This window comes from Gopherus flavomarginatus, chromosome 6, assembly GCF_025201925.1.
Source record: "Gopherus flavomarginatus isolate rGopFla2 chromosome 6, rGopFla2.mat.asm, whole genome shotgun sequence".
NCBI classification, from domain to species: Eukaryota; Metazoa; Chordata; order Testudines; family Testudinidae; genus Gopherus; species Gopherus flavomarginatus.
This window is the reverse complement of record NC_066622.1, coordinates 15,786,839-15,810,230: the sequence shown is the minus strand read 5'-3', so window position 1 is coordinate 15,810,230 and position 23,392 is coordinate 15,786,839. Positions and strand designations below refer to the sequence as shown.

Genomic DNA, 23,392 nt, shown 5'->3' with positions numbered 1-23,392 from the left:
AAGGGTTAGGGTGCTGTTGTGTTGAGACCACAGGCTATCATCTGACCAATGCTGTCTGATTGTTCCCTTGTACTATGTGTCTTTCTCCATCTGTTGTCTCATCTTATACTTAGTAGTACTTAGTATGTCTTCTTGTTCTGGTCATACATTACCTAGCACAGTGGGGTCTTGGCAGATGACTGGGGCTAATAAGCACTACTGCAATACAAATTAAAAATCATCATCATGAACCAACCCCCGCCACCATCTCTCTACTTGCAGCGTAGCTACACCCTGCCAGAGCCACAGCAATGCTGTTTATCATTCCCCTTAAGAAAGCTGAACCTGGAGAGACAGGAACAGCACTGAGCACCAATATCATGGAGTTAGTGTCATTTTACAATTAAGCTTCTATAGAACTTGTTGAAAAGAATTCTGTACATGTAGAGCACAGAGTCCCTTCTACAGGCAACGGCGTGTTCAACTGTAAGGTACTAGGAGGAAATATTTATACTTTCTGTGCTATTTTGAATATTTATTCTCTCTTACCCTCCCCCACAATCTCCCACCTCTGACTTGTTTCTTTTTATCCTGTCGGATTACTGTGGTTTTATGAATAACGCAGCTTATTTCCTTAACCTGTTGTACTGTCTCCTACCTGCAGAGTGGTGCTCTGATCAGAGAACGGGGAGCTGAAGAAGGTGGTGACTATACTCATCACAATTTCTGTGACATACTTCTCCAGGATGGAGTCAGCGTGCTTTCGGTCACTGGTGTTGTTACATGTCTACAAAATAATTCATCCTTTTAGAAAAAATCTTAAACTGATAAATATGAACATTTAACTGCTGTGATTTGAAGCATGAGTTCTGAATGGACTATCTGCCACAGTATTCTGTGTAAAACAAAATCACTCATAGCTGGGACACACAAAGCCAAAAGCCTTATAATGTCATTTTTAATGGGCATCATATAGTATATATAGGAGGGAAAAATTGGATACCCCAGAGCAAAGAATGCAGTGTTATAGGTAGGAATGAGATGTAATGTTTTCCTATGGGGAAATACTTGGTATCCCAGGCACAAAGCCATTTGGAAAAATAAATGTCAAGTGCAGGAAAATTGCTCTAAACCTGCCAAAATACATCAAATGAGGTTGGAGAAGGATCCACATGACCTGGCCAGAGTGAACAAGCCAATGGCAGAAAAGAAAGACACATGATTCAGAAACAAGGGGTTTTGTTTGTTTGTTTTGTTTTAAGGGGAAAAAAAATCAACATGTTCCATGGAACATAACTAAAAGTCTACAATGGCCTAAATGGAGAAGCAAGCAAATATAAATTTGAAATGAGAGGAACCAGTAAAGAGCTTCCTGACATGGGCTTTAAGATGCGCACTGTTCCGAACCTCTGCTAATGCTCACCACAACGACGTCCGTTTGCTCTTTTAGATTTCGGTATAGGTATAGAAATCCTTACCCGACAGATGTCAACCAGGAAGTTCTCAAACAGTTTCCACATGTGATTACTGGTGTAAATCTCTTTCATTTCCACTTCTGTGTCCACATAACAATGATTTAGGAAGTTGATATAGGCAATTTTAACCTACAAATGGAGAAATCAAAAAGATTAAAAAAAAAACCTAAATGGGCATTTTTGGTCAATGCAACGTCATCACATTAAAACGGCTTTAAAAATGTGTAGCTGAATTTACAGAAACTATTGTTTTCATTTAAATATTGGTGAAATCCAATCCCATAAATAGCAAGACATCTGCAATGAAAAGGAAAGAGCCAGAAATACTGCAGCCACGATTCAGTATAATGTTAATAATTTGCACTTCTATTCAAGATTGATCTATGTAAGGTACGTTGCCAATGTACTCAGCCTCAAACACTCCTGGGGAGTAATCATCCCATTTTAAAAATGGAGAGGGGAGGAGGATTTACACACACACACACACACACACACACACACACACTTACTTTTCTAAGCTCATAGTCTTGTTGCTTACCCACAGGCCATTCTTTCCAGGGCAAAGAGAGTGATTAAAAACAAACCTCACTCCACTAACTTTAATACATTACACATGCAGGTAGGCAGGCAATGTTTAATATCAGACCTCACCTCAGGTATGCAATCCTCATGAGTTACTACTCTAACAATGTCATCTAACGGGAGGAGGGAGTTGCACTTGATTTCTGTGTAGACATTTTTGCCCTCTGTGCATACAGCAAGCAGCTCTACTAAATGGATATGGTACATCAGAGGGCTGTTTTCATCCATCCTGTCCCGCTCTGATCTCATCATTTGGACTAAGGTTTGGAAAGATGCTCTGTCATTGTAGAACACAAGGACATCTTCTCCCGCATTGACTAGCTACAAAAAAAACAAACAAAACAGAAAAACAAAAAACAACCACAGCTTTCTTTTGAGTTCCGTTCTGCTATGTCTCCACTTAAGAGATTCTACCAGAATCAGACCATTTCTAGTACACACACATGCATGCGCACCTTCCACTTACCCAGCACTTTTCCTCAGAGGACCTCAAACCTTATCCTCTAAACATTTCACTAACAGGCCGAAGGGTTCCCCCTTTAACCTAAAGCTATTTATTATGTGTGCACTGGAATGTTACACACTTTTGCAATTACTTGTGAGTTCAATAAAACTGCAGCCCGCCAGATCCATCTGAGGCTCTGTATCAGTTATAAATGATATCTCTGAAGTACGACATCTTCCCCATGTCCTCTGTTCTAAGTATGTTATGCCCTAGAAATCTATCACTTTTAAAATCTTTAACATCAATGTCAGTTCAACTGGCTCCTCATTAGTTAGATAAAAGTTATTTCAAGAAGCTTCTGACTTTTCTGTAGTTATGTCAGGAAGATTCCTCAGCTGATCTGTCTGTAGTGTTGCTTGGGGCACATGATTCTGTTCAGAGCAAAGTCCTTCGAGACCTCTGGGTGGTAGGACCTCAAGGCTGGGTAATTCCCCATTCCTGACACAATGATTTTCAACAAGCAGTTAGAGGCATGATTAAGTCCCATGAGGCAGACTTCCATCAACATTACATTACTTTGGGGGGTGGGGAGGGAAGAGAGAAGAGAGTCACATTTTCAGAACAGCTCAGCACTCCACCAGCCTCTATCGAGAACAGTACGATGGATAGCAACCGAAAAGAAAGGGAACTGTTGAGCACTGTTAAAAATCTGCCCTACAGATTTCAGACACATCTAGGCGTCTATCAGAAACATAATGCACAGAGCAAAACTCACATGCAAAGCCATACTTCAGAGCTGGACTCTGCAATGGGCAGAGCTCGCTCAACTCACTGACTTCAACAGAAAAGAGGGTTGCTCAGCACTTCGCAGGAATAAGTCCACACTGCATAGCTGACACTCTGCTTTAAGTTTAACTACAGCATGTGGAACGACATCCAGAGTCAAAAGTCCCAGTGAAATTGAAGCATTAAGGCCAGAAGCTTAAACAAACAACAACAACCCACACTTCGGATCACAAGGCTCCTCCAGACGAGGCGGCTAATTAACATCCAATTATCAAATAGGCAAATGCACTTTTTAACAGATGGATCCTTTGCAACCGAAATTAAAGGGAATTTGTTCCATCATTTCTCACACCTCCCCACCCTTCCCTCCCTCCTCCCTGAGTTCACTATGGCCCTAACAAATTGCTGTGGACACACAATCTTCTCTACTTTAAAACACTCATCAAGGCTCCAACACTTTCAGCTGGTTAAGGCCAGAAGAGACTCCTCATCTGAGTAAGTCCCACATCAGGCTGAATGGGAAAAGTTTAATAAAAGGGAAGAATTTTCCTCCCCTCTGCCACCCATTTTCTTTGAGTGATTTTACTGGAGAAAGACAGTCCTTCCCTTAACTCAAACCCATTTGTGACAGGTTGGGGAATCTATGTATGACTTATTAATTCCGTTTGGTTTTATGAATTTGCTGCATCACTGAATGCCTCGGTGTATGTGGAATCTCCCATCAGGGCTGGTAACATCTCTCCCCCAAACCAGGGACAATGGAGAATTATTAACCTGAATGGTTCTCATTCCAATGGGAACACCTTCAAACAGTGAGATGGCTGAGCCCTAGGAGACCCAGTTCAACCCAGCTTGGCTGTGGGGAATGAGAAGAGGAGCAACAGAATTCCCCTAAAAGGAGAACAAAGAGACAGAAGTGTTGGTACAGCCCTTTCAAAACACAGAGGGACTCAGAGAGAGGGGAACAAAAAGGGACAGGCTTTAGGAAGGAGATGGGACTTATGGACTGTGGGACCAGACAAAGCTGAAGGAAGCTGATTGCACAGGTCAGAGAGAATCAACCATTCACAGAAGCAGCCATAAGCTGGAGAAGTGCAGCCCAGCAGAGCGACTTAGAACCCTGAAAGGACATGGACCCAAATCCCAAACAACACTCAGGAGTGGTGACATAACTGAGGCATGGAATAGCATCCAAGTGTTTCTTACAGATGTCTGTGTACGTCGTGAACTCTAAAGTAAAGAGTGACTGTCCTTAGAAATCCTTCTGTAAAGTCTATTTCTATTTGCTTCAAGTATCACGTGTCCCTAAAAGGGATAAACTATAAATCAGAGTGCCCAGAAGGAGGGAATTCTGGGAAATAGTTTACTTAAGCTACTGAAGTGTTTTTGCGGTCAACACTGGTCCTGGGGACTTAGGGCAACTGAGCTACAGGGTCCCTCTTCCAGAGGGGGTATCAGACAAATTCTCTGCCCAAAAATGTTGCAGAGAGACCGTGGCCAGAGACCGTGCTGGAGCCTATCCAGACTAAGTGACATGTAAAAGTACATATGCCCAGTTTGAGGGTGCAAACACAGCAGCCTGGTGAGTGTGCAGCAGGAGCTTGACTAGGGCTGTGGCACAAGTGTACTTTTTTTGTGGCACCAAGGAGGATAACTTTTGAGATACACTAAATATCATCCTTCCCATCCAAGGGGAAGGAGCATGATGAAGCAGCTTGTGCTCATAATAAAGCCTTGTGCGCTGTGATAACCGGACATCACTTGTATATTGTCCCAGTTGAGAATGTCACTTTCTTGGCATCCTCAAGAGGATAAATATGTCACTTTCTACCGAATGTCAGCTGTGTTTTTTGCCCAGGATCTTACAGAAAAACGCATCTCTCACCTCAGCCATAACCATATCTTGGCACTTCTTAATGAACTTTCCTTCCGCCTTCACAATTGTCTGCAGGAACTTTATGTACTGGACATTTCTGCCATGAGTTTCAATACAGTGGACAAAGTGCTGAACGACTCGCTCATTAATCTCACTGCAAAGCTGGAAATTGTTCATAAAAATATGTTGCATTGTTACTGCCTCCAGGATCTAATGAGGGGGAAGAAAAGAAAAGAAAGAAAAAAAAAGTCACACATACAATTCAGGACAACATGAATGAATTTGTAGGGAACATGACAATACAAAGAAGGAACTTCTCAGAGGAATCAGCATTTCAGTACAGAGACTTGTATCCATCAGGGATACTGTTCTCCATCGAGCACTAACCAGATGCTGCTCCTGCCAACATTAATGAGAACAAAGTGCTATCCATTTAACTAGTTTTGCATAAGAACTGGCCCAGAGGCCATGACAAAGGTCAGGTTGTTCGACTTTCTTACTACAAAAAAACCATGGTATTAAGTTAATCACTTCTTACCCCTGGGTTAAGGAACAGGTTTATGTGCTTGTGCAGCAATGCTTGGTTCTGTTGGTTCCCAGCACAGAAATTCTGTAAAAATGCATGGGCAAGTTTCATTATCTCCTGCATCCTTGTATCTTCCGCCTGTGATTGCAGGACACAAAATGAGATGAGATTAAAAAACAACCCCAAAGTTCACTTTCAGGTGAGCTTTCGGTGGACCATGATACCACTTGTTCCACAGAATTTTCAGAGTCACATCTCTCTCAGTAGAAAAACAAACCTCTCTCCACTACAGACCTCCAACCAAATTAATCCACTGATATCAGATAAGAACTTGGCCCCTTTTATGATTTTAGAAGTTGTGGAGAACAAAACACAATATAAATAAGTTATGTCTTTCAGATCTGAATACTTAACATTCAAGCTTGCCAATAACGCACTTTAACTCCTTGAATTCTAACCAAACATACCTAGTACATAGGGCAAACCACACATCAGGTTCTTTCCCATATCTTTGGGCTTCATAGGAAGATTGCCATGAGGTCCATTACAATGGAATTCAGTATTGAGGAGCTTGAAGATGACGGTGAAGAAGAGATAGGAAGATATTGATGCAATAACAAAATTCAGCTTCTGTTCATAGGAGTAAGTACTCTCTATGTCTGTGACTTAAGGGCGAGCAGGATAGTTGAGAAGGTGCAAGTATGTCTCTGACTTAACTGACACATAAATGCATCTCAGCTGGGAATAACAGATAGTCAATGCAATAAAATGAGCCATATTTCTTTGATAAAAGCATTTGGCACCCAACAGTTGGTCAGTGCCCTGATTGAAATGTTTGTGGTTGAGGTCACGCTGCAGTTCTTCTCACAAAATCCAATCAGCATAAACGGCAGGCTCAGCAGAGAGGCCAAGGAGACCAACTTACTTCCACAGCCAGGTTGAGCACTAGTACATTTCTATGGTTCTGTGACAGTAGGGAAAGTTACAATGCAAGTGCTCATGCTGCTTTTGAGTATAGGGGATTTGTGTTTCATTCTGCAGCGTATTTCACAATTAACACAGTTAATGCTCAGTTTATTTTTCCAAGGCAAAATATAAAAAAACAACACTCCCTACCCTCACATCAAACCAGTTTGGGGCTTCACACCAGATAATCTGTTCTGTTTTCAAATTGGGCAAGATTTTCAAGATTGCTTCCGTTTTATATCTCCCGTCTCTCAGAGGCCATTCACCTCACTCTCTGGCAACTTACTAATGCCCAAAACCATGGCATTAATTTCTGTCATACCTACAGTCACAAGGGGGAGGCAGGAAAAAGATTCTAGCCAGCAGTTGAGTGGAGTAGCTGTATGTGATGGTAAGTCACAGTAGTAATGAGGCTCAGAACTCTGAGTAAAACGTCAGTCACCCGCTCGATAGTGCAGAGCACTCCCCGAGGGCTGAGCTGTCTCTATACTCAGTCACTGTTTCGCTAGAAAGCTATATTTATCACATGTGCTTAAAATATTTGTACTATCTTAGGGAATAGTTTACATTTCTGAGGCTACGCCTTTACTACTAAAAAGGTATTTGTTTTACCACCATGGGATAACTCCTTTTCTTTAGCTATCTTGCTGTAAATCTTGCTGGAGAGAAGTTGCTGTCATTTTTACTGCAAGGTAGGTAGGTGAGATCAACACTATATATAAGAACGGCCATATTGGATCAGACCAAAGATCCATCTAATCCAGAATCCTCTCTTCCGACAGTGGCCAATGCCAGGGAATGAACATAACAGATGACCATCAAGTCATCCCCTGTCACCCATTCCCAGCTTCTGGCAAACTATAGGGAACAGTGGGAATCTAATGCATGTTAGTTATCCTGCAGTAAAGGCATATCCGGTTTTGGCAATGAGGTCAAAGCTTCAGGGGTTGGCTATTTGGGGACACTAAGGAAAATTAAGCCGAATTAACTGAAGGTGTGAATTCAAACTGGATTAGTTAAACTGAATTAACCCCTCACTCAGAATTAAAGATAAACTGAAATAAGACAACTTTAATTCTGAATGTGTCCACACAAGGGTTTAATGCATTTTAACTATCCACTTTTAATTCACATCGTTAGTTAATTTGAATGAACTTTCTTGAGTGCCCCAGTACACACAAGCTTTTGATCTGATTAACTGCAATGGACGAAGTTGGTGCTTCAGCAATTAGCTTCGAATCTTGTCTGCTGTCATCAGAAGTTTCACACTTAACCAAATGCTTATATAAACATGAGTTATTCCTTAAGAGGCATGAATATTTACAATAGCTTCTCTGATGCCAAAGGTAACAAAGAACTAAGGTTTAAGGAGATCTCAGGGAGCTCTTAATATTAGTCAGCAAAATGGTAAAGTAAGGAAATAGCTGTGTGCAAAACCCACCTTCTCATATGGAATCTGCAGCAGCTCCAGAACCACAGTGTGAGCTCCCATGTTCCGCAGCAATCTCTGCTGCTGCTTCCGGCTTTTCCTGACCGAAGCACTTTCCTGAACACAGAGCTTGCTAAGCCGAAGCAAAATCTGGGAGAAGAAATTTGCTTTAGAAGTTGCAATTTTTCATTTTGGTTTAAATTACGTTAAGATGGAAATTTCCCTGATCTGAGCAACTCACAGTCTAATGACAGACAAGCAGATAGACACTAGGCGAATGGGGAAAGAACATGGAAAAAAATCCATTTAAAACTAATTCAGGCATTTGCCAGCTAGGAGTTGAACGTAGAATGTTCTAACACTTATAAGCCACCACATACTGGCTTCTCATTGTACATTAGTTTTTAAAAGAATTAGATGATACAATGGAGCACAAGTCCCTAAAGAAAGAGGGCAGATTTAAACGAGCTTCCAGACTTTCCTGTTTTTTTTATATCCTTTATAATGATAAAAATTTGTGTTTCCATTGAAATAAGCAGTGTTGATGCTAAATTTTGGAATAATCTGTTTTTGTGGAAAATACATAACTCGCATGTTGGCTATATTCCAGATGTCTCACTGGAGTTGGGATATTCTACTACTCAGCAAATTAGAACTCAGCAAGTAATTTTCACAGTGTAAATGTGACTCAGTTTTTCCGGTTTTTTAAATTCAGACTAAAATCTGAGTTGCACCAATAGTTTATACTTCAATTTAAAGAAACCAAGTCTTACCTCCTTCACCACCCGGTAATTATAGCTGCTAGTACTTTCATGTTTTTGTGACTTGCTGTGGCCTTCCTAGGGGCAAAACCAATAATCTATTAATCAATTAGTGTATTTTCTTTGATAGCTCCTATGACTGAGAAATATGGGTATTCAACTGAATCTACAAAGACCAAAATTGACAGTTGTCACTTTACAGTTTCATTACAAGATCGAGGATATTAACAGGGTGGATAAAAATCAATGATTTGAAAAAAAAATGAAAAAAAAAATCAGGTTTTATTGAAATCAGATTTTTGTTATAAAATGCTTTTTGAGGGGAAAAAACACTATCTAAAGACAGTTTTAATTAAGATACATTATAGCTCAAAGATATCTCATCATGGAATAGGGATTATAAATTCTAATTCTGTAGTATGAGACAATATACTCATGTAACGTTTAAGAAAAAAGTTTTGTAAATGAGTTCCAAATAGTTCACGGATTATGGACCCAATTTTATGGGGTTCCAGGGTCTTCTGTATAGATTATTTAGGTTAATCTTTCTATCTAACCAATGGGACTCAGGGCTCAGACTAGAAGATACCATCAGAGATGCTTAGTTTTGCAGTTCTCAAACTGTGGATTTGTCTCTCCAGAGATAACGTGCTTGTTAACAGCAAAAATGTTTTAAAATAAATAAATAAATAATATAAGAGGTGAGAAATAACAGACCTCAACCCTATTGCCCCTCTGCACATTTGTGTACACAGAGTCAATCCCTTACCTCTCTCTAAAAGTGCAAAGTTTCAAAAAGTTCAGTGAATAGAAGATTGCAGAGGGTGGAATAGATCTAGACAAGGAGAAGTAGTCTGGAGATAAATGTGAGAAGGGAGGGACAGGCAGTAGAAACAAAAGTGAAACTGTTTGAGCAGCATATTCCAGAAGTCTTGAGGTCTTTCTGAGTGTAGCCTTCATGGATGTGAGATCTACCATACCATTTTCTCACTAGAAGGGAAAACCTATAGTGGAAGCTGGCCATAAAAGAGACCCAGTTTGGGAATATTTTAATGAAGTTCCTCTATCTCTGGGTAAGACAGGCACGCGTGCAAAATACAAAACAGTGCAACAAAGAAATGCAAGGACTGGTGGCCCAAATGAAAAAACATCATAAGAAGTGTTCCTTCTCAGAAGGAAGCTTCGTTCAAGATGATGCAAGGAACATGTCTGAATATGCAGGATCTTCAGGTTGGAAAACTTTTTTATTTCATATTTCTTTCATAAGGACTGTCTGTCTTCCTTCTGGACTATTCTTGAATTCGCACTTTCAGCAAAAAATATAGTTGTTACTCTATGGTACTATCATTTTAGATGCAGTTGTGATAAAAAATAAATAGCTGAAATAGGCAGATCTTCCTTTTACAATTTAACCTTTAAAGTAGTTCTGAGTGTCAGTGAAAGCAATGACTAATACTAAATGAGCAGTATGGTGGTAATAATTAAACAACAACTGCATTGATTTATTTTGTTTAGGAGAATCCATCCTCAACATACAGGATTCTGAAGACTATCCACCTTCAAGATCACCATCATTTTCTATAGTTTCAGAGTTATCTGCCAATGATAGTGTTTCACTCCCATCACGTATGTCGCATAGCCACAGTATATCACCTGTAGTAAAAAGAAAAAATCTCCATCATCCAGAAACAATCATAGATAGGTTTGTGATAAGAACCAGCAGATTACAAAGAGAGGTAACTCATGAAAAAATTGCCCAGTTTGTTTATGCAATAAACTCTCCTTTCCATATGATTGAGAACCCACACTTCATGATGGTTCAGTCATTAAGACCAGGATACAGTCCACTCAACAGAGCAGCTGTCGCAGGCAAATTGCTGGATAAAGTATATGAAAGAGAAACTGAGCAGTGTGCAAAAGGCCTAGAGAGTAAAATTGTTAATCTGAACCTTGATGGGTGAAGCAATGTCCACAATTTTTTTTCTCTCCTAGAACTGGAAGGGACCTTGAAAGGTCATTTAGTCCAGCCCCCTGCCTTCACTAGAAGGACCAAGTACTGATTTTTTTGCCCTAGATTCCTAAATTGCCCCCTCAAGGATTGAACTCACAACCCTGGGTTTATAAGGCCAATGGTCAAACCACTGAGCTATCCCTCCGCCACAATCATCCTGTTGTATGTGCTTGTGTGACAACAGAAGAAGGGAATGTCTTCCTTGCAGAAACAATTGATACATCAGGAAATGCACACACAGCAGAATACCTACAAGAAGTAGCAGTAAAAGCTATAACAAACTGTGGAAAAAAATGCAAAATGTCTAGTACGCAGCTTGGTCACAGACAATGCTGCAAATGTATCCAAGATGAGAAGAAATTATTTTGAAGAGAGTGAAGAGATTCCCAGGCTAATAACATATGCTTGCAGTGCTCATTTGATGCACCTCCTAGCCAAAGAATTCAGTGTTCCAGAAATAAAGGCTAATGTTGTTGACATTGCAAAATACTTCCATAACAACCACTTTGCAGCAGCTGTTCTGAAAAAAGTGGGAGGAACCAAACTAACTCTCCCATAAGACGTGCGAGGGAACTCCATAGTGGACTGTTCTGAGCGCTATATAAAGAATTTGCCTAATCTGATGACAGTTTGTGAACAAAACCATGAAAAAATAGATGGCTCTGTCACAGCCAAAAGTTCTCAACATTGGGCTTAAGAGAAATGTTGAACACATGCTGAGTACCCTGAAGCCTATTTCTGTAGCATTGAACAAAATAACTGTTTTATTGCTGATGCTGTTGAAATTTGGAAAGAACTGAGTGAGATCTTAAAAAGAGAAATATGCAATGACAGAGTTAAATTACAAGTATTAAAAAAATGAATGGGACAAGCACTATCTCCAGCTCATTTTCTTGCAAATATTCTCAATACTCGGTACCAGGGTCAAACCTTAACTGCTGAAGACGACGAGTTGGCTATGACATGGACATCCAGCAATCATCCCTCCATAATGCCAACTATAATAAACTTCAGAGCTAAGAGTGAACTATTCAAGAAATATATGTTTGCTGATGATGTTTTAAAGAAAATCACACCAGTGAACTGGTGGAAGTCACTTAAGCACTTAGATTCAGAGACTGTTGAAGTGATAATCTCATTTTTAACAGCAGTAGCTTCTTCTGCCAGTGTAGAAAAAAATATTTTCTTCTTTTGAACTAATTAATTCCAAATTGAGCAACTGTTTGGGACCCGAAAAAGCAGGAAAGCTTGTTTTTCTTTTCCAGATTATGAACAAACAGGAAAATGAAGGTGAAGACGACTGAGTTAGCTGCAGAAGATAATATTTTAAGTTTATCATGTTGACCTGGCTGATATAGCCGATTTAATTTTTATTTCACTATTTTAGTTAAAAACAATTTTAACAAAAACAAACCTGATTTTAAAAAACTTGAATGTTTAACTAAATACAAAAATTCATATGTTTGTTTTGTTAAAATATTATATATTTGCTGTTGAAGAAAAAAAATCCAAAATACACAACGTTGTTGTTTTAGTTAAATAAAACAATTTAAATATCTGTCTGGTTATGTTCTCCTCCTAAGAAAATCCTCCAAATATTAATGATTAACCTGCTGAACTGGAGATAGATCACCTTCCAGTGACTTCAAAAATATCTGCTTCAGTTACCTTTGGTAAATAAAATAACCAAACAATCATTCATTTTCTGATATAGCTCTAAAACTAATCTGAAAAGTTTTCAAAATAAATAATTTAAAATGTAGTGTGTACCTTCTAAAAGTGAAACCTACATCTATCTCTGAGTTCTGAAGAATATGTATTAAGGTTACAACAACCAACAAGAATGCACTTTTATGTAGAAATCCACGATTAAATCGAGTCTTCCTGACTAGTGATTTAAATCATGATTTAAACCAATTTGACTTAAATCAAATCCACCCTGAGTATTAAAAAGTGTTTTTGTGTTAAGTCACACTAATCCCTCTGCCAGAGTACAAGGGTAGAGTGTTTTTACAAAACAATAACATCCTATCCCCTCTTTATCAGTTGTCACACTCTGTCTGCCATCATGCATTCCCACAACATACCTCTCTCCACTATTATTCAACTGAAATTATATTAATTCTGTAAAGCATATTTTGGGTTCTATCTGTATGAAAGGCAATGAGTAACTTATTCTTATTGACCACTCAAGATAACAGTATGTGGATGTGAATAGCTAACTCCAATCACCACCCACTTCAGCCTTATATTTGATTGAATCTCTGGCGTGCTGTACACAGCGGAGTTAGGTAAACCTACCTGTGACAGTGTCTACACTACAGCCTTGTTTCCACTGATGTAAACCCCCTACTACACTGACATAACTCCATCTTCACAAGAGACGTAGGGCTTTTATCAGTGTAGGCAGGGCAACGTAGTGTCCACGTAGATGTTGCTTTACTTACATCAGCTGTTGGCTGTCTTGTCAATTTCACGCCTCCACTGGAAAACTGGGTTCCCAGCTCCGTAGCCCGGCAGCTGACTGGATTCCAGGTGTGAATCTTCCCACCAAAGCCGAGAAGCCCCAAGTGTCCACCCGTACTCCCAGCTGGGAGCGGAGAGGCAAGAGCCAGGGTGCAGCTGGGCTTGGGTCAGGGAGCTGTGAGCCCTAGTTCTAGGCCCCCACATTGCTTCTTAAATATGATACAGACATTATTTACCCAAATGGATATTCCAGTAGTTCACATAAATTGACTACCAAGATGCAAGTGCTTACCTCCTTTTTCTTGTGTTCATTTTCACCTGGTGCTCCATCCAGTGTCTCATCAGGACCCTGGCCTTTGTAAACCCAAAGTTCTGATTTTTCCACAATAGACCTCAGCTGGTCCAAATCTTGTTTTATCTGCTTGTAGTTGTCAACATCTTGGCTGGTAACAAGCAGTTGAACCTTATATGAATGCAATCCATTAGTGGCACAGAGATTTTAAACTTGCAACACATGCATGCAGAAAGGGGACAAGCACATAATAGCCACATATACCTGTTTAAACGCTTGAAGAACTTCTTGTCTCTGACTAAAATGCCTGAATAGTAGCTGAAGTGCCCCAGATACCAGTGGAGGGTAATCGTGCATGGTTAAGTGGAGCAAAACTCTAAGGAAAGTCCTGCCGCCATGATCATCCAAATCTAATGGGGTGTTCTCGTCACTGAAAAGAATAAAATGAGGAGTAAACTAACTTCTCCCCCACCTTAATAAAACAACCAACTTTTTGTATACAGGAAATTATTGCAGCTGCATTTATAATTTTGCTATGGAAACCACATCAAAAATTAGAGCAATCTGGGGCTCTCATTTGCTGATGGCTTTGAACAAGACAGGGACAACAGTGCTTTGTGTAGCACTATCCTCTGTTGGATGGAATGTCAGATCTGCTCAAGTGTTTCGGCTTGTCACTGATCTACCCTCCAGCGGCAGGAGGCTTGAAGAGATGATATAACATACTGCCTAACATAGTGAATGCTTATGGGAAGGGGGTAGGTTTAGAAGATAAAATAAAAAAAGAACAAGTTAAAAATCACTTAGAAAAGTTAGATGCCTGCAGGTCACCAGGGCCTGATGAAATGCATCCTAGAATACTCAAGGTTAGTAGAGGAGATATCTGAGCCTCTAGCTATTATCTATGGGAAAATCATGGGAGACAGGAGAGATTCCAGAAGACTGGAAAAGGGCAAATATAGTGCCCATCTATAAAAAGGAAAATAAAAACAACTCAGGAAACTACAGACCAGTTAGTTTAACTTCTGTGCCAGGGAAGATGCTGGAGCAAGTAATTAAGGAAATCATCGGCAGACACTTGGAGGTGGTAAGGTGATAGGGAATAGCCAGCATGGATTTCTAAAGAACAAATCATGTCAAACCAATCTGATAGCTTTCCTTGATAGGATAACGAGTCTTGTGGATAAGGGAGAAGCGGCGGATGTGGTATACCTAGACTTTAGTAAGGCATTTGATACGGTCTCGCATGGTTTTCTTATCGATAAACTAGGCAAACATAATTTAGATGGAGCTACTATAAGGTGGGTGCATTACTAGCTGGATAACTGTACTCGGAGAGTAGTTATTAATGGTTCCTAATCCTGCTGGAAAGGTATAACAAGTGGGGTTCCGCAGGGGTCTGTTTTGGGACCGACTCTGTTCAATATCTTCATCAACATGTTAGCATAGAAAATATGCTTATTAAGTTTGCAGACGATACCAAACTGGGAGGGATTGCAACTGCTTTGGAGGATAGGGTCATAATTCAAAATGATCTGGACAAACTGGAGAAATGGTCTGAGGTAAACTGGATGAAGTTTAATAAAGACAAATGCAAAGTGCTTCACTTAGGAAGAAACAATCAGTTTCACACATAGAGAATGAGAAGACACTGTCTAGGAAGGAGTACGGCAGAAAGGGATCTAGGGGTTCTAGTGGACCACAAGCTAAATATGAGTCAACAATGTGATACTGTTGCAAAAAAAGCAAACATGATTCTGGGATGCATTAACAGGTGTGTTGTGAGCAAGACACGAGAAGTCATTCTTCTGCTCTACTCTGCGCTGGTTAGGTCTCAACTGGCGTATTGTGTCCAGTTCTGGGCACTGCATTTCAAGAAAGATGTGGAGAATTTGGAGAGGGTCCAGAGAAGAGCAACAAGAATGATTAAAGGTCTTGAGAACATGACCTACGAAGGAAGGCTGAAAGAATTGGGTTTGTTTAGTTTGGAAAAGAGAAGACTGAGAGGGGACATGATAGCAGTTTTCCGGTATCTAAAAGGGTGTCATTAGGAGGAGGGAGAAAACTTGTTCACCTTAGCCTCCAATGATAGAACAAGAAGCAATGGGCTTAAACTGCAGCAAGGGAGATTTAGGTTGGACATTAGGAAAAACGTTCCTAACTGTCAGCGTAGTTAAACACTGGAATAGATTGCCTAGGGAGGTTGTGGAATCTCCATCTCTGGAGATATTTAAGAGTAGGTTAAATAAATGTCTATCAGGGATGGTCTAGACAGTATTTGGTCCTGCCATGAGGGCAGGGGACTGGACTCTATGACCTCTCGAGGTCCCTTCCCGTCCTAGAGTCTATGAATCTATGAATATAAGCAACACTACTAGTCCCTGATAAATGGAACACAAAGTCCTAGACTCCTGGGCATTCTGTGCTGAATGCTGTGTGTATGCAGTTAGTTGAGCATGGCCAAAATATCAGTAGAACCAAGTCTCACACTCAAAACTCGTGAGATTCATCTAGGCTGTAAGTAAAATTCTCTTCGGATCTACACATTAGTGCTCAAGCACTCACTGTCACATGCATGCGCAAAGCAGAATTATGAAGTGATTACACTTGCATGAAAATCTTCTACTTGGAGAAATCCCTGCTTTTTTATGTCTTTGCTTTCCTAGCTTGAAGGAAGGCTTTAACTCTTTCCTTGGCTTTTAATCCTAAAGGACATTACTGTTTAATCAAGAGAGCGCCTTTATATCCAATGGATTTTTGTACCCCCAGACTCAGAAAGGTGACCGGAATACTCATTCTGTCACGGGGGACACGAAGCTGCATAAACCTTAAAACTTTATTCTGTTGAGTATGCTGGCACTTAAACTCCAGACTATATAACAAACAGAAGAGCCTTACATGTAAGAAAACAGGTCACAGGAAAGTGAGTTGGGTGGAAACATAGGAAACAAGTATGATTAAGTTGAGAGTCTGGTAGATTTCCAGAACATGCTGAGCCTAGATCCAATTAAAAATGTTTAAAACAGAAATTTTAAATGTTTACTTCTATTGGTGAACAATTACATTTAAAAATTCCTCTTTGGAGAAGACTCAAATTCCATCAAGGCTATTCTGTCAAAACAAAAGTTTTCAAGCAACTATGTCCATAGACGTACTAATGAAGAGATACTTTCCTTCCGCCAAAGATCCCTTCAGCTTGTTCTTCAATATGTTCAAAGTCTAGGGCTCCTGGAAAGTAGAAATACGCACGCAAGATTATTGTGTCAGAGATACAAACTGTAGCTGTTTTGGCAGCCTAAAGAGATCTTAAGTTGTAAGTGGTAATACAAATATAGCAGAATGGACCAATACGAGCTGAATAGTATGTTGAGAACTGATTGATGCTGTCTGAGACACTAATGTAAGGCATTTCTTAATGATCTCTATTCACCAATTAAACTACTGAACCACTTCACAGATATCCATGTTTCTTCCTCCATCACCAATTTATAGCTTATACTTTCAGTAGTTGCTTCAGAGCAAAGTACTGATGGGAATTAGTGTCTGACTTGATGGCCACCATTGACCCCAGGAAATGCCCTGCATTTCTGTTATTAATTGACAGTTTTAAGTAATTAAATTCTTGATGATAGGAGTCACTTTCTAATATCACCAAGGCCTTTGCCCCTCACAGCAGGAGGTATGTGCCAGAAGGTTAACAAGAATTACTATTCTAGAATTAAGAGATACAAGGCAAACAATGTCTGCAATAGTCTAAGAAAGTTTCCCAACTGACCATTGCTGTCTGGGAAATAAATATTTACTTTTTTCCCTCTCTGCTATTCCCCAGTCTCACGTTTTCCTGATTGGGAATACCCAGACAGCTTAGTCAGGTCTAGATCCCATTGTGCTACACATGGCACAGACACAGAGTAAATGGCAGTCCCTGCTTTTGGGCAAGGAATTAGCTAAAAAGTTTTAGCTAGAATCTTAGAAATTAGAGGACATGTCAATTAGATCACCTAGCCCATCCTATTGCCTGTGAAGCCTCCTCTCAGGTAACCATTTTGCTTGCACAGGGCTGGATTTAGGAGGTGCTAAGCATTAACAGCTTTCATTGAAGTCAGCAGGAGCTGAAGGAACTCTGCATCTTGCAAGTTAGGTTCCTTGACATCTTACTTTAATTCTGGTCTCCAGATTCATGTTCTGCATTATAAACAAGGCCCTGATTCGATCTCTCGTGTGAGCAGTGGGCACAGCAAGGGGTAGATACAGCTGTCTGAGAACTATTTACATTCTTTTGCTTTAAATTCACATTGAAGTACATAGACCTGCACTGCTTCAACTCTAGGGGAGTTCTAAGCAGCCTGACTACAAAGGCCCAGACCAGAAGCCTGTCATTCTACCCTCCAGTCCAAGAGCAAGAGAGACACTACAAGAGCAAGACACTGGAGTGGAAACTAAAATATTTGTTCTCTTGAGTTGCGGAGAAGTTAAAACCCCTCTGGCATCTAGAGAACAGATCCTCAAGTTGATTTAAAAAATCCTATTTTCAGCATTATAAGTCACACAGATCGAACATAAATACTTCAGTTTAGGACATCTCAAGCCCTAAGTGTTTCAGATTCTGGCTACAGGATATCACCTCTCCCCCTAGGTGATACCACAGCAGTTTAGCAACATCTGAGGGGCACAAGTTTTCAGCATCATGGTCTTAATCAGAAGAGACCCGGGGGGGGGGGGGGGGGCGTGCTTTTCCTGTATAACTTCTTTCTCACTTTGGTCCACCAAAATTCAGATTTAGAGACCTCCAGGAAAATCTGCAAGACTCACCTGTTTTCCCAGGATTTGTTTTGGGAGGAGGTAGATTGGGTTGGAGGCTACTTTGCTGGAGTAGTGATCAGGTAGATTGTGGATCATTTTAACTTTGAAAATAACAAGGCAAGTCCTTGTTTGGGGCCATGATAAATCAATTTTCAAAATGCATTTTAAAGGAATTTTGAAATGCTCCTAGAGAGACTGAGACAGTTACAATAACTTAATTCATGGTAATAAGAAGGAGTGACAGCAATTCTAGTTTTTGCTCTACGTGGAAAAGATATTCAATGTAATTGTCACACTTAGAACCTGATTGAGCAAAGTCAACCATGAGCTTGAGTACATTGAGTACATTGCTGAATCAGGACTTCAGAAATTAAGGCACTCCCATGATTTCTTTAAAAAGCTTTTTATGAAATAACTAACCTGGTACGTTACTTGGGGCCTCTTGGTTACTGCTTCCAGTAGGTGATTCAGAAGTCTGTGCATTGCTTTCATCGAACTCGCGTTTAAATATACACAGTAGGCACGAGATTCTGTAATCCAACCTCACATTCAAAATAAACTGATGATTCAAAGTTTTAAAAAAATGGAAATAGACATGTTATTTTTACATCATGTCTCTATACCTCTCAAGACTGTAACACTGCAGTCTGTGTCAACTAACAGCGGAGATCCACATACTCAGAAAACTGCAGATTTTACTATAAAGGGAGGGGAATGCATCCAAATCCCTTTCTAAAGTAACCCAAAATTCAGTACTTTGGGTTTTTCTATTTTAAAAGATTCTATTACAAGCCTAACCAAACGTATAAGGTCAAGTTAAAGAATCATGAATGCAAAAATATCTAAGAAAGATTTAATGGGTACTTCTATGCACCCCTTTCCTCCCACCCACTACTGGAGTATCTGAGTGCTTGACAATCTAATGTATTTATCCTCAGAACACCCCTGTGATGCATAGGCATTGGTTTCAATCCCATCGACTGTCAATGGAATTCAGATCTGAAGTGCCAAAATGCCTTCAGAAAATAAAGTGCAGGCTCCTAAATCAGTTAGGCATTCTGAAACTGAGTACAACAACACTGAAATAGCTTTAAAAATCTGGGCCTAACCAAACTGCAAAAGGTCACGCTGGAAGCTTAAGAAAGAGCAGAGAATCAAACCCAGTTCTTCTGACACTCAGGTTAGTGCTCGAATCAAAGTACCATACTTGCTTTGTAGATGTGTCATAGGGTTTAAATAAAACATGTAGTATAAACCAATCATTGGTTAAGAGTTCAGTCAGCACTAACTGAAACAGGCAAACATGAACTTTGATATCCTGTTTTACAACATTAACATCTTGCTGCTCCCTTTGGGAGAGATGTACCATCCAAAGAGCGTCTCGCACCATCCCAACATAAGAAGACATATTTACTGACATCATTAATCACGTATTTTGGCAGGGATAAATATTGCTATATTTGCCCATATTTAATAAACTCTGGTTTTAAACCCTTAAATTTATGTCTTCTCAACTGTTTAGTCATCAATAAATCTTTACAAGCATGGATACACTTTCCTTGATTTTCCCCCTCCCCTTTGAACAGGGAAAAGTAAGCGACAAACAAAGGCCAAAGCCTCTCCTTGTGCCTTTTAAAATGTTTTAAACCCCTCAATCAGTTCATAAAATTATTCTACCTTTAAAAATTAAATCCCCCAAATTAACAGAACAACTTTGAGTCTGCACATCTAAACTTTCTACCTCAAGATCTGAATGAGAGGCAATCTACTTTTCCTGTATAATTATATATTTTATTCAAGAATCCATACAATTTAATTTAACTCCGTTTCTAATTTCCCTGTTCTATTATGACAGACTGTATCTTTCTGATCATGTCCAATATATTGCTCTGCTTTAACAATTCCTGCAAAAATGGGTTCAAATTTTGTTACCCATGTTTTTCAATAATGTTGTCTTAAAATAACAAGAGAATCTACCACCAAATGCCCCATTCCAGCCCATAAAGCTGATATTTATCTTTAATCAGGTTTATAAATTATTGTTTCATTTTATCCCACTGCAAGCCTTCCATACACACAGTTTCTTCCATATAAACACAAAGCCAGTCCCTCACCTCGCTACACAAAGGACCACAGGAGGCTCAGGCAAGCTCAATGAAAACTCCTAATGTGTAGCTTTACTGCTGTTTGGCATTCTTTTACCCAGCTGGGGGCACTAGCAGCATTTAGGCCTATGTAAAATCACCATAAGGGAACCTGTTCACCTTTCTGTCTATAAAGGGCCTCTGCTCACTTTCGGAGCATCATCATTACCACAACATTATATCTGGCAGAGGGAGGGCTGAAATCACGCTTATGGCTTGATGATATCAGTGATTGTTGGGAAAATGTAGTAACCAGTCATATGTGTTTTATTCTATATGCAGGACACTTACCCTCCTGTAGAGTAATCAGAAAAAGGCAGTTTACCTAGCCGCCCACAGTAAGATACCCTAGAAAATTACAAGAAGCTGTTTGATGGGGCAGGCCAGGGGAATATCAACTATCCTCTTAAGGCAGCCAGCCCTATAAAAATTAACAACTGTTAAATAGCACGATAAGTGGCTGAAGACCTGCTATGCCAGAAAGATGGAACATTGACCTTTAGTTCAGCTCTGAGTCACCCATGTGCACAACTGGCAACTCCCATCCAGAAGATAATCTCTGCCATAGGGGTGTGCAAGAAGTGTTTCATAGGGTTAGGTGTTTGCCTCTGCAACACCTTCTAAGCATGAAAAGACTATCCCGGCAGCAGTGGATTGGAAGGGACTGTCTCCTCCTAAGCACTCCCTAACATCTAGTTAAAATGTAATGTCAGATGTGAGCATCACAAAAAAGGATTTGAGACCCCACCTAACTCTATATTCCACTGCATCTCTAGTACCTGAAGTATTTCGATGATTTTCAGCTTGGTATCCATTACCAGGATATCTTCTTTCTCTGGTTCACTCTGTTTGACATTACCCTCAGGAGCAGTAGCCAGTGGAGTAAGGGGCAAGAATCCACCACCTCTGAGTACAACCTGGGTCATCAGCTCACCAACCCCATGAATTGATCTCATCACATTGCTCCCTTCAGAAAGGCAGATAAAAACACACTAAGAGTAAGATAAATGCACTTTGAACGCACCAAGAGGATAAGCAGCCTTTCACATCTCATGAAAAAACAAACTGGCTTCATACAAAACGAAGGGAATATTTTCAAAAAGACACAAATGGCTGTGAGGCACCTAACCTCCTTTGGAAATCTTCCTCTTAGAGTCGTCTCCCAATTACCACTTAGCTTTTATAGGAAACCACCAACAATTCAGTGGATAAAAGGGAAAATTTTCATGCCCATTTCATGTATTCAGATAAATTTAATGTGGCCAAGAAATCCTCCACTTCCACTCAGGAGTTCCCCATATCATTTTTTCAGTCTTACCTTTACTTTCTTCTCCTTTTGCCATTTTGGTAATGGGGAAGATAGTAGCAATATGCACACAGTCTAATATAGCCAGGAGGATTTTGGTTAGTCTTAGGAGGTCACAGAAGTTGTAGAAACCAAAATATATCAGGTTTCTGGCTAAGTTCACAACCTATTAAAAATGGAAGTATTGGTTAAAACCCTTTTTTTTTTTTAAAAGCACAAAAACTCAGTTTGTTTCTTGACTTTTATTGGCACTTATGACCCTAATTGACCATTTGTCTGACTTACTCTTTATAAGCAAATTCTATTATGCTTTATAGTTTTTTATTCTAGAAATCAAAATAAGTTTGCTACTATGTATCTACAGATATATTTACATGTCCAGGATTGCAAGACTTCTGATACCTACTGTAGCTATTCTATAGCATAAAGCACGATATATTTGTTGACGTGTGTCAGTAAATAAAGTAAGACAGAGCTTCTTTGGGCTTGACCTATAAAAGCGTATTTTACATAACAGTTATTACATCAACTGGTAACCGTTAAACAGACTCTCACCAGAGGGAGTTTTCAGAGGAACACATATCTAGTCAAATCCTTAATACTGGCAAGAACTGTAATTTCCCCACAAGACCCACAAATATACTGTTTCTTGAACTGTGCAAATAATTTTTACCAAATAATTTCTATGCCTAATGTAGCCTCTTTTTCTGCAAGTAGGAAGCAAATCTCTCGAATGTATTTGTTATTCAAAAGTACTGAATGCTATTTCTTTAGCTATGGATTATTTACAAACCATTTCCCTGCATATTCATGACAGATTATTCAAGCTGTTTGTTGTAACTGGTAAGGTAAACTATATGATTGATGTTCTACTGTTCTCTTACTGGATGAGTGTATAACTGCTTCAGGCACAAACACTCGTGCATGCAAACAAAGTTTGGGTTCCGATGTAAGCAGAGTCAGGATGAGCTCTATCCTGAAATCTGGTGGTGAATTGTGGCGAGTTGTGGAAAAGAACTTCAGGGGCTGATCTTGTTTGCATAGGCACACCCACCCCATCTAGCATGAGCCCAAATGGTCACTTTGGCTGCTGTGGGATCCCCAGTTTCTCTGTTATTAGGACATGAAGAATAAAGTGTTGCTACCTTGATTATGTGAATCAAGGACAATTAAACTGTTTTATAACAGAGGGACTCATCATCAACTAAGTAGCACTCGCTAGACAAGGGACATGGGTTCCAAAACCCAGTAAATTGAGAGAGGTTGGGGGCAGGTATTTCTGCCTGATGATATGGGCCCCTTTGAGGTCCTGAAATACCAATTGCACCTCCTCCTCTGTCTACCGTGGAATATCACTGATAAATTTTAATTCCATTTGGAGTCTAGTTACAGGCTGCTGAGCTGAGCTCACTTTGGGCCAATAGTGCACCAGCACTGAGGCTCCCCTACTACAAACTGAAATTACTAAAGAGCAAAAATTATTGAGAGCTGAAATCACTGAATGCTGTGAGGGGGGCCTGAAGATATGTTGCTGAGCAGCTGGCA

At 39.9% G+C, this 23,392-nt stretch overlaps 1 protein-coding gene across 6 annotated transcripts in view; it reads right to left on the bottom strand.

The window, feature by feature from the left end:
* Positions 1-23,392, bottom strand: part of ITPR1 (inositol 1,4,5-trisphosphate receptor type 1) — a 231,969-nt gene that overhangs the window by 84,508 nt on the left and 124,069 nt on the right. For all 6 annotated transcript variants that reach the window (XM_050957223.1, XM_050957224.1, XM_050957225.1 and 3 more), the window contains 13 exons: positions 21,860-22,013; positions 21,321-21,508; positions 18,818-18,956; positions 16,770-16,822; positions 13,859-14,026; positions 13,595-13,765; positions 8,838-8,903; positions 8,077-8,214; positions 5,682-5,807; positions 5,153-5,353; positions 2,106-2,357; positions 1,458-1,583; positions 638-766 (listed from right to left, as the gene is read on the bottom strand). In XM_050957223.1, coding sequence (XP_050813180.1) covers positions 638-766; positions 1,458-1,583; positions 2,106-2,357; positions 5,153-5,353; positions 5,682-5,807; positions 8,077-8,214; positions 8,838-8,903; positions 13,595-13,765; positions 13,859-14,026; positions 16,770-16,822; positions 18,818-18,956; positions 21,321-21,508; positions 21,860-22,013 — 1,911 coding nt within the window. The remainder of the gene's footprint in view (positions 1-637; positions 767-1,457; positions 1,584-2,105; positions 2,358-5,152; positions 5,354-5,681; positions 5,808-8,076; positions 8,215-8,837; positions 8,904-13,594; positions 13,766-13,858; positions 14,027-16,769; positions 16,823-18,817; positions 18,957-21,320; positions 21,509-21,859; positions 22,014-23,392) is intronic.